Source organism: Moschus berezovskii, chromosome 8 (genome assembly GCF_049115385.1).
Source record: "Moschus berezovskii isolate FMDL1 chromosome 8, NW_MosBer_1.0, whole genome shotgun sequence".
Lineage (NCBI taxonomy): Eukaryota > Metazoa > Chordata > Mammalia > Artiodactyla > Moschidae > Moschus > Moschus berezovskii.
Genome location: NC_142467.1, coordinates 60,249,180 through 60,265,987, shown reverse-complemented (window position 1 = coordinate 60,265,987; position 16,808 = coordinate 60,249,180). Strand labels below are relative to the sequence as shown.

Genomic DNA, 16,808 nt, shown 5'->3' with positions numbered 1-16,808 from the left:
GTAACCTGGCGCGGCTGGGGGTGCTGCTCAGTGAGAGAGGTCACGTGGGAGTATCTGCGAAAAGGGGACCGTCAGGAAAGCGCCTCCACCTTTTCCTGAAATGCCCCGGAAGTACCTGTGCCCTCAGTAAAGATGGCGGTAGCATGTGCCAGGAGGGAGGCGGTGCTGCGCTTGCGCAACAAGTTCTGCAGGGAAGATGGCGGATGACAAGGTGAGTGGACATGAGGATTGTCGGCAGTCGGGTGTGGGCTTCCCACCTTTTTAGTCTCGGGAAGAGGCGACAATAGGAACGGCTCCTGGATGAGGGTGCCCCTTGTTCTCCTGGAGGCAAACTTTTACTCCTGTGAAAGTTGCTCAGTCGTGTCCGACTCTTTGCGACCGCATGGACTGTACAGTACATGGAATTCTCCAGGTCAGAATACTGGAGTGAGTAGCCGTTCTGGGTATCCCTTTCTCCAGGGGATCTTCCCAACCCAGGGATCAAACCCAGGTCTCCCGCATTGCAGGAGTATTCTTTACCAGCTGAGCCACAAGGGAAGCCCACAAGGGAAGTTACCCCCTGTCAACTGCTTCAGTAATGGAAAGTGGGGTGGCAGAGCATTACGCCAGGCAAGCAGAGCCAGGGATTCTCCCAGGTGTCCCCCCACCTTCCACTCTTGGACCATAGCGATTCTTAAGTTACTTGCAGACACCTAACTCTACTCCATTCCTTAACCCCCGAAATTTTCCTTCTAGAGACGGGAAGTTTCTAGACCACAGAGACACATCCGTTTTCGATCACATTCCTTGGGCACTTACTAATTTCATACTTACATGCGACCAGAATCACTGAATTCATTTACTCACACTCCTGCAGCCAGCCACCTTGCCTATCTCCTCACCAAACTCCAGCTCATACATCCACACATTCCGTTTGGGGTGGCTTTAGGGAGGAAGGGGGAGAAGCCTAGGCAGAATTCAGGTTCACCCCCAAATTGTCAAAGGAACTGCCTCAGGCCATTACTCACCATTAGTCTGGAAGTTCAGCACCACCCACACATTTACTAAGTATCTGCAGTTCCATTGTTAGGCCTCCAAACACATTGGACGAGACAGACTTTTCAGGTAGCTTATACTCACTAGTGGGCTTCCCAGGAGGCTCAGTGGTAAAGATTCCAGTGCAGGAGACGCCAGAGATTTGGGTTTGATCCCTGGATGGAGAAGATCCCTGGAGGAGGAAATGGCAAGCTACTGCAGTATTCTTGCCTGGAAAATCCTGTGGACAGAGGAGTGTGGAGGGCTACAGTTCATAGGGTCTAAAGAGTCAGACAAGACTGAGAGACTAAGAGTGCGCACACACAGTCACTCACTGACTGGTGCTTGCCTGATAAACCTAACTAAAGGTCCCCTAGCTGTCCCTTCTTGTCCCCTATACACTGCTTGCTGTATAAAGTTCCTGTAAGAGTGTTTCTAAGTTACCGATGCAGATCCCATCTGTCATCCTTTCCCAGGCCCTCATGTGAATTCTTTATTTTTCAATGCCTTTCTTTTACTGCTGTCACATTAGGAAAGTTTTATAGGAAGAGGTTTCTCAGGCTCAGACTTGAGCAGGGTTGAGGGCTGTGTCAGCCTTTTGGAGCCAGCCTCTTCTTTGTCCTAGGATTCTCTTCCCAAGCTTAAGGACCTGGCTTTTCTCAAGAACCAGCTGGAACGCCTGCAGCAGCGTGTGGAAGATGAAGTCAACAGTGGTGTAGGTCAGGTAAAGAAAGGTGTGCCTGCTCCCTGCCACCACCACCCCACCCCGCTTAGGCTTTATTATCCAATATGCTTTTGAATGGGTGGTAAGTTATTCAGCAAGTTGTTGTTTCTTGAGTTCCTGTTCTCTGTGACCCCAGGGAACGTTTCCCTATAAACGGCAATTGAACTAGAATCTTAAATAGGGGTTAACAGAGTAAAGAGGGGAGGAGGGAACGTTCCAGGCAGGTGAAACAGCACAGGCAAAACCCTTGTAGTGGGAGGTAGCATGATGAACATGAGAGGTGAAAGCAGTTTGGCCTGGCTGCAGTAGGGGCAGCATGCTGGGAAATAAGACTGGAGAAGCAGGCAGGGCTTAGATTCATCAGGGACATCTCTCTCAGTGGGCTTCTCTGGTTAGAGCTTTCGGACCTCAGGGTTCTGACATTGTGTGGTCATGACTCTGAGGTTCTTTTTCTGCCCCAGAATCTTGAAAAACTTTGGTGAGCATATTACAGCTTTCCAGAGTAAGGAGGAGTAAGTAGTGGGATGTACTAAGCTCGGCTTGAGTAGCTCCTAGGTAGAGGAGGGGAAAGCCCGGCTGACTTTTCTCCTACATTTTCCTCCACAGGATGCCTCATTCTTGTCCTCCCCATTCCTCAAGGGCTTCCTGGCTGGCTATGTGGTGGCCAAACTGAGGGCATCAGCAGTATTGGGCTTTGCCGTGGGCACCTGCACTGGCATATATGTAGCTCAGGCGTATGCTGTGCCCAATGTGGAGAAGACATTGAGGGACTATCTTCGATCACTGCGCAAAGGGCCCGATTAGCTCTGGACTCCATGAGGGAGGCAGGATGAGCAGCTGGGGGCAGCAGGTGGAGGCCTTCAGCCACAGATGCCATATCTGGCCACCCTGGCTTTCACCAATTTGCTGTCTCCAGCTTTCCCACCACCTTCAGCCTTGCTTCCTTTCCTGCAGAGACTGGACAGTGACTCATCAGCCAACACCCTGAATCCCTTGCCTCCATAACCCCATGGGACTGGCCCCAAGACTATGGCTTCTAGAGCCACCCACCCTTCCTCTTCTAGCCCTTACTGTGGAGTCTGCAGCTAACTCTGACTCTCAGTATTTTCTCTCAAGGCTCCTCCCTCCTGGGAGCCAGCTTCATAACTTGATTTTCCCTGAATGTGTCACAACCCCCACCCCACCTCACCCCACCTTGCTAGCTACACAGGCCACCCAGGGTCTAGTTTGGGCATGAGTGTAGAGGACGGAGGTGTGCCGGGCCTGGGCCGTCCCAGGCAGGCCCGCTGGACCCTGATGCTGCTCCTGTCCACTGCTATGTATGGTGCCCATGCCCCATTGCTGGCACTGTGCCACGTGGACGGCCGTGTGCCCTTCCGACCCTCCTCGGCTGTACTGCTGACTGAACTGACCAAGCTGCTGCTCTGCGCCCTCTCCCTCTTGGTGGGCTGGCAAGCATGGCCCCAGGGGACCCCACCCTGGCGCCAGGCCGCCCCGTTCGCACTGTCAGCCCTGCTGTACGGCGCCAACAACAACCTGGTGATCTACCTGCAACATTACATGGACCCCAGCACCTACCAGGTGCTGAGCAATCTCAAGATTGGAAGCACAGCGCTGTTCTACTGCCTCTGCCTCCGACACCGCCTCTCTGCACGCCAGGGCTTAGCGCTGCTGCTGCTGATGGCTGCAGGAGCCTGCTATGCAGCCGGGGGCCTCCAGGACCCCGGGACCACCCTTCCCGGGCCCCCTTCAGCAGCTGCCACAAGCCCCATGCCCCTGCACATCACTCCACTGGGACTGCTGCTTCTCATCCTGTATTGCCTCGTCTCCGGCTTGTCCTCCGTGTACACAGAGCTGCTCCTGAAGCGGCAGCGGCTGCCGCTGGCCCTTCAAAACCTCTTCCTCTACACTTTTGGCGTACTCCTGAACCTAGGTCTGCATGCAGGTGGTGGCCCCGGCCCGGGCCTCCTGGAGGGTTTCTCGGGATGGGCGGCACTCGTGGTGCTGAGCCAGGCACTGAATGGACTGCTCATGTCGGCCGTCATGAAACACGGCAGCAGCATCACACGCCTCTTTGTCGTGTCCTGCTCTCTAGTGGTCAACGCCGTGCTGTCAGCCGCACTGCTGCGGCTTCAGCTCACCGCTGCCTTCTTCCTGGCCACACTGCTCATCGGCCTGGCAGTACGCCTGTACTATGGCAGTCGCTAGCCCCTCACCACCTCCACCCTGACTCCTGACCTGTAGGTTGGGCACCACCATCAGAGCCACCGCCCAGTGCTGAGCCCTCCCCTCAGCAGCCCTGTAACAAGTGCCTTGTGAGAAAAATGGGGGAAGTGAGAGCAGCCACATTAGTCTCTGGAGGTAGGTTATCCCTGGGAGACTTGAAGGCTGGGTTTAAGTAAGGAAACTCTTCCACCCCCACAAGTTCTTCCAGACTAAGGGAATTAGGGGAGCATCCGTTCAGAGGCCTGTGACGTTATCCTATGCTGATGGAGGAGGCACGCTGCTTCATCCTGCGTGAATGCAGTTGCTTTAAGTGAGGTGTGGGCAGCATATTGGCTTTCCTTGCCTGCTGTGGTCACCCCAGCAGACCCATAGCCCCCCAGGCCTGGTGCTGGCTGCTCCAGCCCAACCATGGTACATGGCTCCCCCATAACATAACTCATCCCCCAGTGTCCTGTAGGAAAGCCTAGTTGCTGAGGTTATGTGTGTGTCTGTCACCAAGGCCTCTGCCATGCTTCCGTAGCTCCAGCAGCACCTGGAGGTAACACCCCCTGCTCTCTCCACACCTAGCCTTTGTTCTGGAATCCTCAGAGAGGACTGGGACTTGACTCATCTCAGGGAATGTTGCCCCTGGGCCCTGGCTTGAGTCTATACTTCTGATCTCTCTGCTCACTCTAAGGGCTCTCCTAAGGCCCAGTGTCCCCTCTAGAGCTCCTCAGAGGTATTATCCTTCCCTCTCTGGGTCCTCCCCTTTCCTAGCAGTGACCCAGCTCCCATCTGCCTGGGGAAATTCTACATGGAAAGACCTGGGACCAGGCACAGGGAAACTTGCTTGACTCAGTCTGTCTAACTGCATAAGCAATAAGGTCTTAATAAAGTGCTCTGGGGTGCAGGTGATTCCTACAGTTGGTCATGATTGTTATGTGTCTTCTGTGTTGCATAGCTTATCTCAAACATAATTCATTCCTTTGGTGCCCTGAGTGTCTTAATCCTGGGGTAACTTACAGATTAAGAGAAAAGGCTGCTTTCTCTCAGCTCTTGCCAACATGGTAATTTCCTTTGAGAACTCTGTGGAGCCAAATTTTCTCTGACCCAGAGCTTTAGAAATTTCTCTGAAGTACAAAACTTGTTGTTTAGTCGATAAGTCATGTCCAATTCTTTTGCGAGCTCACGGACTGTAGACTGCCAGGCTCCTCTCTTCATGGTATTTCCCAGGCAAAAATATTGGAGTCGGTTGCTGTTTCCTTCTCCAGGGGATCTTCTTAACCCAAATATCAATCTCTGTCTCCTGCGTTGGTAAGCGGATTCTTTACCACTGAGCTACCAGGGAAGCCAAAACTTGGGCCATAGAGAATTTGTGAGGAATCTTGGAACTCAGCAGGGGAGACTGCAGACTGTGGGCTGGAGAACTCTTAAGACTCAAGGCAGTTTTGGTTCTCACGGTCTGAATCCCTCACCGGTATTCCTGCCTGTCGTCATCTCGTGATCAGAGGAATGTCAGGCCCCACTCCTGTGGTCAAATACCTGGTAAGTTTGTAGGGGGGAAAAAACCAGTCCAGCTGAAGCAGAATCTTAGGGACAGGTTTGGGAATCTTTTTTTCTTCTCTTCAGTAAGTTCCCTAGGTGATTCTGATGCCCACTACGACTTGTGAACCACTGCTGCCTGCAGTGTAGAACTATAGCCAGCGAGACTCGAGTGTTAATTCTGGCTCCAGCACTTATTAGCAGACTGTCCTTGAACAGTCAGTTAACCTCTCCTAGCTTTAGTAGCAGAGAAGACAATGGCAAGCCACTCCAGTCCTCTTGCCTAGAAAATCCCATGGATGGAGGAGCCTGGTAGGCTGAAGTCCGTGGGGTCACTAAGGGTCAGACATGACTGAGCGACTTCACTTTCACTTTCACACATTGGAGAAGGAAATGGCAACCCACTCCAGTGTTCTTGCCTGGAGAATCCCAGGGACAGGGGAGCCTGGTGGGCTTCCGTCTATGGGGTCACACAGAATCGGACACGACTGAAGTGACTTAGCAGCAGCAGCAGCTTTAGTAGGTTTATCTCTGAAATGCGGCTCAAATGATAACTACTGCAATATAGGGTTGTATGTGTGTATGTGTGCGTGCGCTCAGTTGTGTCTGACTGACCCCGTGGACTGTAACCTGCCTGGCTCCTTTGTGTCATTTCCTACTCCAGGGGATCTTCCTGACCCCCAGGGATGGAGTCCATGTCTCCTGCGTCTCCATATAGGGTAGTGGAAATCTCTAAATCAAATAAGGGATATTAGGCATTTAGCAGGGACTGGCACAATGCCCTGGTTAGTGATGTGATTATTTATCTATAGTAGAGGTAAGCTTGGCTGTTGTGTCCCAACTTCCTCTCCCTTCTAGGACCTTTACAAATGAGGAGAAAAGAAAGTACCCCTGTTGGATTCCTGATCACCAGGTTTCTCCTCAGGGCAGGTATCCAGCACGACCGCTGCCAGCCCTGTCTGCCGAAGTTGCTTATTCTGGGCTTGGAGCTCCTGGTTCTGTGTGGCCAAGCTGATGGAGTCTTGCAGGATGCCAGCCAGCAGGCTGCGGTAGTGATGCTCTGTGGTCATGGCCTGCTCCTCACACAGCCCCCGCCAGGCTCGAAATACCTGTGCCCACATTCCAAGATTCCCATCAGTCAGGTAGCCTTGGGACCAGCTCAAGGCCTGCCCTCTGTCTCTCCCAACTGACCTGCAGTACATGGCATGTCTGAGCCCGGGCAGCCTGCACGTGTAGGTCATAGAGGGCTGTCAGGTCCTGCTCCGCAGCATCCCGTTCTGCCTGAAGGGCCTCCAGCTGACATCTCAGCATTGTCTGCTCCCGCTGCCATCTCTGCCTCTCCTTGGAGTCCTTCAGTGATAACACATGCTCTCTGTAGAATGCAGCCTGTGTGCCAGGCTCAGCTCTACATTATATTATGATTTAATTGAGCTAATGATAACCTTTGAGGTAGTTGCCATTTTATAGATTTGGAAACAGTGGATCAGTGAAGTGGCCTAACTTGCTCAAATTCACATGGCTAGTGAGGGACAGGACTGAGATGGCATGCCTTTCAGCAGTTCACCGTCATCCTTAGTGTAAAGTACAAATCCAGAGCATTGACACCAACTTGTATCTTTAGCTTTCCCTATGACCACACACATGCCAGGCTCCAGCCAGATGGAAAATACGCAGCACCCAGAACCTACTTTGCCATTGCTTCCCTTTGGACTTCTGCTCCTACAGAATTCTCTTAAAACACGTCTCCCACCTCCCCTGACCCCACCTCTGTGCACACATGTTTTGTTTCTTGTTTAAACAAGTTACATTTACCGGATGCCTCTATGTGATGAGCACAAACTATCCTGTGGATCTGAATCTAGTGCATTCCCTGGCTGATTTGTTTGTCGTTTACGCCTCAGCTTAGATGCCATCTCTGCTCCGTTCCAGCCTGGTCCAGGTACACCTCTTTGTTCCAGCGAGTCACTAGCTCCCTCTTTCACAGCACTTAGTACTGAGAATTGCCTCATGTTTCCCCCACAAAGCTGCGAGGGCCATGAGAGAGGGTGTCCCCCAGTCTTTGATGCTAGATCCCAGCCCCCAGCCCCCTGCCTGGCCAGGTTAGAAGGAGCCTTATGTCCCCTACTGGACCCTCCTCACCTCTTCAGCCACCAGGCCTTTGACCTGGTCACCCGCCACCACCTCTTCTTCCTGTTCCATACGCTTCAGCTCCTCTTGGATCCATGCTTGGTGCTGTTCTCGCAGTCTGTGCCTCTGGGCCTGAGCCAGCAAGAAGTATAGGGCCACATCCGGGGCCTGCTGGGCCTACGTGACATCGATCTAGGCTCAGCCAGAAGCCCATGTGTGCACACAGTCTTGGGATAAAGGGCCCAACCTTTCCAGCAGAGCCCCATTACCAGGGCAGCCCCTAGAATGACATCAGAAGGCTAGCTGGCCTGGAAGAACCTGTGCCCTGGTCAGGGACTCAGGCCTTGAGGGAGGAGGAGAGACCCCGATTTCTGCCAAGAGGTGCCATGGAGGCCCTAGTAGGGAAACAGCCCCTTCCCACGCCCATCCTTAGGAATACAATAGCTCTATATTTGCCAGAAGCTCTGCATTTCCCCTTGATGTTAGGGCAAGGTAAGCAGGAAACACATTATTGGCTCTCTGTGACTCTTTACGTCCAGTTGTTCTGGGGTACATGAGGTGTTATTACCTGTTCCTCAGAGTCCCTGAGTGGATGCATTTGGTGGAGATCAGGTCCTATAGATGCTGTTCTTCCTGCCACTGGAGGAGAATGCAGTTAAGTAACCAAAGATGGAGTAGACCTCCAGTTCCACCCCAAGCACCAGCTTCACCTTGAGGCTCCTTCTGGATACCTGGGCTGGGGCTTGCCGTTGAATGTGTCACCTGCTGAGAATATATTATGAGTGAGAAGTCTGTACCTTTCCTCCCAGGATCAGGGTCCCAGCCCCACCGTATCCCCTTTTCTTAGCTATATGACCTGAAGCAGGTGGTTAGTCTTTTGAGCCTCTGTTTTCTTATCCATGAAGTGGAGCTGATAAAAGTTGTAGAGAGCATTACATGAGAAAAGGCACCCAAAGCACTAAGCAGTGGCCAGCTCTGTTCAATAACTTGGAGTTTATAGGTCTAATCCCCAAGGCCCAGGGCTGTAAAAAATGAGTACTAAGTAATTATGAAAAGGGAAGGATCAGGAGAAGTTGGACAGAGGCGACCTTCTAGCCACCCTGTGACAAGTCATGGAAGACAGTGCCACCTTCTGCCCAAGGGAGGCCATGCATCCTAAGAGAATGAGTGCACTATTCTGGGTCTGAAGACTTGGATGTCTGCACCTCTGCTGCCTTTGATGACCCTAGAGACCCTGGATTACTCACATCACTTCTCTGAGTTTCCGTTTGCTGAAGAGCAGGAGCAATATTGTCATCCCTGTTTAAAATAAATTGTGGCTTCCCCTTGACCTTCACGGCAAAGTCCAAACATCTCAATATATTTACAAAGACCTGCATGACCAGGCCCCTGCTTCACTCACCAAACCTTCTCCCTGGACTTTCTTCCTCAAACTCTATCCTCCAGCAGATTGAGCTGCTTGCAGTCCCCCCAAGAGACCAAGGACTTACCTCTGAGACTTTTCCTCTTATTTTCTCTGCCTGGAATGTCCTTCTAGTCTTTTCTAGTCACTTCCTTCAGGTTTCAAGTTTCCATGAGATCACCTTCCCTCTCTTGCAAAGACTAACTTTCATGCCTGCATAGAACCCTTCGGATAAGCCCTTCAGAGCACTGATCACGGAGTAATAGTTTCTCTCCAGAGGACTGTAAACTCCATGAGGACAGGGGTTTTCCAGGGCCTGCATGATGTTATACCCAGTACATAGTGAGTGGTCAGTGTAAATGTTTGAGGATGAGAACATTAACGAATGAAGGAAGGGCTGCCTTACAGTGCTCTATAGACAGAATATGCAGCAGACATCAATAGGGCTCCCAAGAGTTTGGATGAGAAGATGTACCTGTGGTTCTGGGAGCCCCACAGCCTCAGTTTTGACTGCTTTGAGCATCCAGCTTCCCCAGCGCTGGCTCCAGGCTTTTACCACCTACAGAGAAAGAATTCTGGGCAGGCTCTGGCCATTGCTGGTTCAGGCACCCCAGGCCTCACCTTGCTCACATGCAGCTCCCGCAGTGACCTGCCCAGCTGGCTGAGCCCACTATCTGTCAGGGCGTCCCCAAGGAGGCCTGATCGCAGGCTCTTCAGACCAGCTCGGCGGGCCCGGGCCTCTTCCACTGCATCCCACAGGGTGGGCCTCACGTGTTTCACCTTCCTCCTCCTTCCTGCGGCCCCCAACAAAGCAGACTGGAACAAGCTCAGGGGGCTGCCTAGTAAGGGGAGACACAGAATGAATCTCTCCTTCCTCTGAGGTCCAAAGCACACTGCTTGTAATACTTTTAATTTTTATTAAGAGTATTGTTCATAAAAATAGCTAACACCTATCAGGCTTTTACATGTGCTCGATGGTGCTGTGCTAAGGCTTTCTGTGGATTGTCTCCTTTAATCCACACAATGCTCCAATGAGGCAGCAACTCTGATTTACTCTGCCTCCCTCCACATTTTCCAGATGAGGCAACTGGAGCTCAGAGGTCAAACAACTTCCTGGTGAAACTCAAGCCAGGTTCTGTCTGACACTAAAGCCTGTGCCCTTAACCATGATCCCAAACTGGTCTGTGTACATAAACACACTTCTTTTACTCCCTGATTTGTCCTTGAGAATATGAACTGCCCCAACTTATTTTCCTCATTCCACAGGGCCTGACATAGGGTGAGGTCTGGGAATATGTTGGCCAAATGAATGTATGTCTGTTGATTTTGGAGACAGAGCACCAGACTTTTTTTTTCACTCTTATTAGTGGAAAATTTCAGACATATGCAGAGTCTGGGAGGTCCATTCTCTTATCATCCAGCTTCAACAATTATCAACTTAAGACCATTCTTGTTTGTTCTATACCCTCCACTTGACCTCTTCCATATCTCTGACATCATATTTCACAGAGTCCTGATCTTTTAAAGAGTGTGTGAAAATAAGCAAGCACCTCCCCTTCTCTGATCCTCCCTTTCCTCGTTTATAAATTAAACCTGTCTTCCTTTCCTCACCCATAGATTTGATCTGCCTCATGAGGTTGTAGTAATAATCAGAGGTTTTAGTCAGCATAAAAATGCTTGAGACACCCTTGAAGGCCACTGAAAGGGTGAGGCTTTTACTGTTGGCCCTGCCTTTCCAGACTTTGGCAGCTGAACCCTTCTGGAACTTTTCTGAATCCTGGCCCTCCCATCCCTTTCTGGGCTTGCTAGGGTTGGGGCTGCAACTGGTTGGGTGACAGGTAATGCCAGATCCTAGAGCTTCGCAAAGAAACCACACACTACCCCAAGCCACCTTGAGGATCCAGGCGAAGAAGAAGGCCACTGTAGTTGTTTCCTTCCAGAAGCCATGAGACAATCCAGGTCAGAGAGCCCTCCACCTCCTCACCAGCCACATTGCCAGCCAGTACTTGCAGCAGGGGACAGTCTCTGCCAGAGGGAGGGACGGAGGGAGGAAGAAAGGAGATGTCCACTGGTAGATGGAGAGAACTGGCCCAGATCACACTCTGATGAAAGGTTGACTTTTTCCAGTCACTTTTGTGTACCACCAGACAGATTTGCGACCTTGTATAGATCTTTATTTTATGATTTTTTAAGTTAAACAAATAAAAGTATAAGTTCACCTCTGGCTGATTTAGGGCTCAGTGCAAGCAGGATGTGAAGCTAAGGCAGAGCTGTAAATGGCCTGGCTAAGCATTGAAGGACTGACCCAACACAAAGTCAGTGTGTAGAAACCTAGAGGATTTTTTTTCTTTGTCTTTCTGCCTTTTTTTCTCCTATCCTCCTCCCCACCTCCTTCTTCCTTTCATTCCTCTCTCCTCATTCCCTTCCCCTTCCTCTTCCCCTTCTTCTCTTCCCTCCCTTTCCTATCTTCTTTTTTAGGTGGGGATGCATTCTTGGAGGTTAGGGAATTCTGTGTCATTGGTTAAGCACTGAGATAACAGAATAATTTCAGTGACTGCAAGGGATACAGAATTTGCAAAAATTGTTTGGAAAAGTAACTAAGTAAATGGATGGCTGATACCCACAATAAGCAACAAGTCAAACCCTGGAAAGGAGGGAGAATCCAACGCTCACAGTTACCAGGTTATCATATCTAAAATGTCAAAGCACTGAGGAAAAAGAATGGACACTTAAGGGACCAGCACAGTAAATAATATAGTCTTCATAAAAATACTCAAATTGGCCAGTTTCCAGAAAAAAATTATTAGGCATGTAAATAAGAAAATATGGCTCACTCAAAGGAAAAAAAGAAAAAGAAATGCATAAAAACTGCCCCTGAGGAAGCAGACACTGGATTCAGTAGACAAACAATTTAAATCAACTGTCTTAGATATTTTCAGAAAACTAAATCAAGAAAATGATGTCTCAGTGATTATCAATAGGATAGAAATTATAAAAAGGAACCAAGTAGAAATTCTGGAGTTAAAAAGTACAATAACTGAAATTTAAAATTCACTAGAGGGCAGATTTGAGCAAGTAAATCTGGGTGTGGTTGTGGTGGTTTAGTTGTTAAGTCATATCTGACTCTTTGTGACCCCATGGACTGTAGCCTGCCAGACATTTCTATCCATGGGATTTCCCAGACACGAATACTGGAGTGGGTTGCCATTTCCTTCTCCAAGATAGGTCAAATAAAATTATCCAGTCTGAGGAGCAGAAAGAAAAAAACAAAGGAAAATGAGCCTGCGAGACCTGTTGGCTGCCATCAAGTGTACACACATATGCACAATGGGAGTCCCAGAGCAAGAAGAGAAAGAGAAAAAGGTAGAGAGAATATGTGAAGAAATGATTCTCCAAAATCACCCCAAACTTATGAAAGACTTACTATGCACAAAGGATCTTCAGTAAGATTAAAAATCAGTTTCTCATTAGAAACCATGGATCCCAAAAGGCAGTGCGATAACATGGTTAAAATGTTGAAAGGAAAAAAAACCTGTCAACTAAAATTTCTACATCTGGCAAGAAATAAGATATGCCCATATAAACAAAAAATTTGAGGAAGTTCATTGCCAATAGACCTGCTTTACAAGAAAGACTAAAGGGAGCAAATCCTTGAGCATGTCAGAGGTGAGGAAAAGGGGAGACTCTGACGCTGGCCTGGGCCTCTACATCCATGTTTCAGCCACCTGCTCCCCAACCCTTCCCTAAAGCTGTTAAGAACCTCCATGAGACTTACACTTCTCCTGGAAGCTGCAGGATCCGCAAGGCTCCTCGCCACATGCGCTGGGTCCCAAGCCCCTCAGGAGGGCCGGGCCCAAGGCAGGACATGGTGACAGTGAGCAGAGAGCAGCTGCTGTGATGAGACCATAGGATCAGGCCAAACGACCAGTGGGTTGGGGGGGGACAGGTGTTCTCCTGTCCTCACCTGCCTCCTCCACATGCAGCCTGCAAGTATAGCTCTGAGGCAGCTCTTGAGTCAGATACCTCCACTTCACTGGCATTTTCCACCACCCTGGAGGAAGGGAAGGCTGAACTCAGCTCCTAAGCTCAAGGGTTCTGTCCGGCCCCCGGAATCTCTGCATGGGGAGCCCATGGGCATCATCCCCAAGGCTCCCAGCTCAGTATATCCCCTAGAAGCCCCTCATGCCTCATGATCTTATTTTTTTCTCATATTATCTGCCCAGTGTGGGAAACAAGGTAGTTGGGATTGCTCTCATTTTACAGATGGATAAACTGGAGTTCTGCTCAGTGAGATGCTCAGATCACCTGGGATGGTGATGACAGAGTTGAGGAGGTATAAGTGGATGGGGTGGAGAGAAGAGTGAGAGGGATGAAGGAAAGACTGTGAGAGGGAGTCCTGGGGGAAAAACCCAGGCCCTGTAAGCATGACCCCAAGTTCAGAGCCTCTCTTCCTTGGAGTGGCAGTGGGGAGAAGCCTCCAACAACTTGGTTTGGGGTGTCAGCCCTGCCTTAAGATAAGCGCTCCCAGACCTCCCTGGGCTCTGGACACTCACAAGCCCAGAGGAGCCACATCCAGCACAGATAGGTTCCCTGCCCCTGGAGTCAGCAGGTCCCGGATCCTCCCACTGGCACTGAGCTGAGATCACACAAGCACAACATCTGTTACAAACCAAATGTTTACTCAGACTTTGGCTCACATGACTCTCCCACTGGGGCCCCGTGAGCCAAGCAGGATGCCAAAATTCAGCCATTTCAGGCAGAAAAAAGGAGAGCCCAGCGAAGCAAGCCAACACTGGTGAGCAGCAGAGACCCAAGCCCTTCAGTTTGCCCTCGAGTCTCAGGCTCTGTGACAGCATCACCATGGCATTGGTTCCCCAGGTTTCCCCTTCCCCAGGGCCTCACCTGTACCAGGCTAAGAGTGCTAAGCACAGCGTCAGAACCCTTGAGGGGCAGAGCTTGTTCAAACAGCATCTGTAGCAGCTGAAGTGGAGAAAGGGGTCCAGTGCAGATTGAGAAAGGATTAATTTCTTTTTCAACATTTCCCGAGGGGGAAGTCTATGCCTGACCCTGGGCTAGGTGCCATGGACATGGTGGCCAAGACAAAAACAGCCCCAGGACTCATGGTTCACAGGAAGCCAGACAAGTGAGCAGATATTTTCAGTGGGACCTGGTGTTTGCAAGGGTAGGGGCTCATGACAAGGTTTTGAGGCAATTATTTTAGTTTGGGGGCATTCTGATGAAGCCTAAAAACAAAACTTTCAACTTCATTATCAGTATTAGTAAGAACAGTGAAAATTAGATTTGCCTGAGTATTTGATGTTTGCATATCACCCCTCCCTGACCCTCACCCTATGCATCCCAGCCTCCCAGCTTCCCTGACCTCTCAACAGCTTCATGACTAATACTGGCAAAACAACCTGTATGGACTCTGGGATGCTATAGGAACCCTGAGGAGGGACATCTAGTCCAGCTAGGGTGGGGAGGGGAAAGTTCTCAGAGGTCTCCTGGAGGAGGCAACATGTGAGTCTCGAAACAGCTATGCCTGATGCCTTCTCTGGGACTCACCTGAGGCACAAGCCGGGGCGCCTCCATTTCCCGACCCCGAAGCAGCAGGGCCACACTGTACCCTCGGCCCACTGAGCCCAGTGTGGGCCGGATTTGTGCTAGCAGCTCCTGCTCTGCCTCCTGCCGGAGACACAGGCACTCCCCCAACTCAGGTGCCCTGACCCAGCCTGCCCTGAGCAAAGAGCTTTGGAAACACTCAGCACCCCAGGATCAAGGGTTCTGAGTGCTCCCAACCACCTCCCATCACCCTATCAGACACCCCTACCTGAGCAGCATCAGAACCCAGGACTCTATCAAAGGTGATGCATTGTTCCTGTGAGCAGGACAAGAGTCAACAGTGTCACTCCCATCTTCCCCTGTACTCACACACACCCCAGCCCAGCCCATATCTACCTGACTGTCCAGAGGCCCAGGCTGAAGTAGGCGGATGCTCTTGGCCCCCTCCAGAAGGAGCATAGGGAAGCAGGTCTCCTTGGGGCCTGAGACAGGTGGACTTCATGTCAACTCTCCTGCGGGAAACTGAGCTCCCAGGACCCCCGAGTCCTGCGCTCAACCTTTGCCTCAGTTTCCTAGTGAGATAGCCTTGCCCTCCCCCTCTCCCAGGAGGCTCTCCCAGGCTGTGTTACTTCTGAGATGAATGTATGGGGGCTTCTTACCAGATCTTGTCCCCTCTACTTCCACCACCACGGTCAGCCGGGCCTGTGGGTTGTCAGTGAGGGCTGCGGGGGCTGAGGGGCCCTGGCCCAAAGCAGCCCCTGTGCCCATCGCCTCTCCACACTCCATGGCTTCTGTGCCTCTCAGATTCCCCTCAATAATTCATCTCCCCGACCTGAGGGCTCTGGGCAGGGCCTCTAAACAATAACTAAGGAGTGACGGTCCTCTATTTTCTGAGTGAGTCAGACTGTTGCATGGAATTTTTCTTTTTTTCCTCTTATGAAATTTTCAGACATTAACTGTGAAGGTCAATAGTTTAATGAAACTCCAAGCACTCAGCTTCAGCCATTATCAACTTAACGGCCAGTCTTATTTCTTCTGTTCCCCTTTCCACCCCTAGTGGATTCTTCTGAAGCATATCCCAGACACTTTATATTTCACGCATAGCTATTTTGGTATGTATTTATAAAAATAACCACACTTTTTTTTTTTAAATGATAGTTTATTGAGAGATAATTCACATACCATATAATTCACCCATTTAAAATGTGTGTTTCAATAGTTTTTGGTAAGTTTGCAGACATGTATAAATATCACCAGTTAATTTTAAAACATTTCCTTCCCTTTATAAAGAAACTGGATTTCCTTTACTGTAACCTCATTAACCCCCACCCTATGCTGACTCTTAATCACTCATCTACTTTCTGTCTCTCTAGGTTTGCCTATTCTGGATATTTCATTTAAGTGGACTCACATGTGTTCTTTTGGTGACTGGCTTGTAGCATCTGTCAGGCAAGTGTATGCTCCTCGGTTCTTCTGTCTCAACAAAAATTTGAAGCGATGGAAGTTAGAGACCTCGGCGTGTCATAGCTCTCGGACGGACCATGTTACAACTCTTAGACAGATCAGTGTTACAGCGCCGTGTGACAGCTCTATTTTATTTAGAAAATAGCAGGAAAATACATCCTCTAGGCATGAGGGAACGCCGATCCAAAGATGCGAAGAGAAGAGAGTCGGGGATCGCGCGCGTGCTTGCGCGCGTGAAAGAGAGAGAGAGAGAGAGAGAGAGAGAGAGACCTCCGGCCCTTTGTCTCCTCTTTTTATGTTTTTTCCTCCCCCGCCCCGGGCCTGCCCTATGTAAATTGCGCTAGCCAGGAGTGCTATTTGTTCTACCTGAGGTCCTCACTCTGGTCCTCGGACCTTCCTTTGTTCCATTTTCGCGGGCTTTTCCCTTCCTTGTCTTTTAGCCACCGCCAGAGGAACGCTGGGCTGGAAGAAGCACCAGCTGGAATCAAGATTGCCGGGAGAAATATCAATAATCTCAGATATGCAGATGACACCACCCTTATGGCAGAAAGTGAAGAGGAACTAAAAAGCCTCTTGATGAAAGTGAAAGAGGAGAGTGAAAAGTTTGGCTTGAAGCTCAACATTCAGAAAACAAAGATCATGGCATCTGGTCCCATCACTTCATGGGAAATAGATGGAAAAACAGTGGAAACAGTGTCAGACTTTATTTTTTGGGGCTCCAAAATCACTGCAGATGCTGATTGCAGCCAGGAAATTAAAAGACGCTTG

The 16,808-nt window shown here is 50.2% G+C and overlaps 3 protein-coding genes across 11 annotated transcripts; 2 read left to right on the top strand and 1 right to left on the bottom strand.

Moving 5' to 3' along the window:
• The first annotated feature begins 57 nt into the window (after positions 1–57).
• LOC129559360 (SLC35A4 upstream open reading frame protein) lies at positions 58–2,582 on the top strand. Of its 3 annotated transcripts, none has more exons than XM_088838628.1 (3): positions 58–211; positions 1,640–1,733; positions 2,345–2,582. In XM_088838628.1, the coding sequence occupies exons 1-3, from the start codon at positions 197–199 to the stop codon at positions 2,569–2,571; spliced, it is 336 nt and encodes a 111-aa protein (XP_088694754.1). In that variant the 5' UTR covers positions 58–196; the 3' UTR covers positions 2,572–2,582. The 3 variants fall into 3 exon arrangements, with proteins under 3 accessions (XP_088694754.1, XP_055286987.1, XP_088694752.1); XM_055431012.2 differs by having other exon boundaries at positions 1,640–1,738; XM_088838626.1 differs by having other exon boundaries at positions 1,640–1,748.
• Positions 192–15,452, bottom strand: LOC129559345 (uncharacterized). 7 transcript variants are annotated; one of them, XM_088838620.1, is made up of 18 exons: positions 15,236–15,451; positions 14,973–15,058; positions 14,845–14,892; positions 13,917–13,994; positions 13,568–13,650; positions 12,979–13,065; positions 12,790–12,906; positions 10,906–11,039; positions 9,645–9,853; positions 9,490–9,573; positions 8,469–8,522; positions 8,323–8,377; positions 8,181–8,251; positions 7,625–7,789; positions 6,677–6,835; positions 6,375–6,594; positions 1,120–1,207; positions 235–922 (listed from the first exon to the last, which is right to left on the bottom strand). In XM_088838620.1, the coding sequence occupies exons 1-17, from the start codon at positions 15,360–15,362 to the stop codon at positions 1,140–1,142; spliced, it is 1,845 nt and encodes a 614-aa protein (XP_088694746.1). In that variant the 5' UTR covers positions 15,363–15,451; the 3' UTR covers positions 235–922; positions 1,120–1,139. The 7 variants fall into 7 exon arrangements, with proteins under 7 accessions (XP_088694745.1, XP_088694746.1, XP_088694749.1 ...); XM_088838619.1 differs by having other exon boundaries at positions 192–1,207; XM_088838623.1 differs by having other exon boundaries at positions 235–1,207; positions 7,625–7,744; positions 15,236–15,452.
• Positions 2,895–4,853, top strand: SLC35A4 (solute carrier family 35 member A4). Its single transcript, XM_055431006.2, has one exon. The coding sequence runs from the start codon at positions 2,900–2,902 to the stop codon at positions 3,944–3,946; it is 1,047 nt and encodes a 348-aa protein (XP_055286981.1). The 5' UTR covers positions 2,895–2,899; the 3' UTR covers positions 3,947–4,853.
• Positions 15,453–16,808: the final 1,356 nt, after the last annotated feature.

Excerpts from the sequence above, each read along its gene's own strand:
- LOC129559360 (XM_088838626.1), top strand. Across the intron at positions 1,749-2,344 it reads TGTAGGTCAGGTAAAGAAAG|GATGCCTCATTCTTGTCCTC; the intron begins GTGTGCCTGCTC and ends TTTCCTCCACAG.
- SLC35A4 (XM_055431006.2), top strand. The coding sequence starts at position 2,900 with ATGTGTCACAACCCCCACCCCACCTCACCCCACCTTGCTAGCTACACA.
- LOC129559345 (XM_088838619.1), bottom strand. The coding sequence starts at position 15,362 with ATGGAGTGTGGAGAGGCGATGGGCACAGGGGCTGCTTTGGGCCAGGGC. Across the intron at positions 8,523-9,489 it reads TGGGGCTCCCAGAACCACAG|CTCCACTTCATGGATAAGAA; the intron begins GTACATCTTCTC and ends AACTTTTATCAG. Across the intron at positions 7,790-8,180 it reads TCAGGGACTCTGAGGAACAG|GCCCAGCAGGCCCCGGATGT; the intron begins GTAATAACACCT and ends GATGTCACGTAG.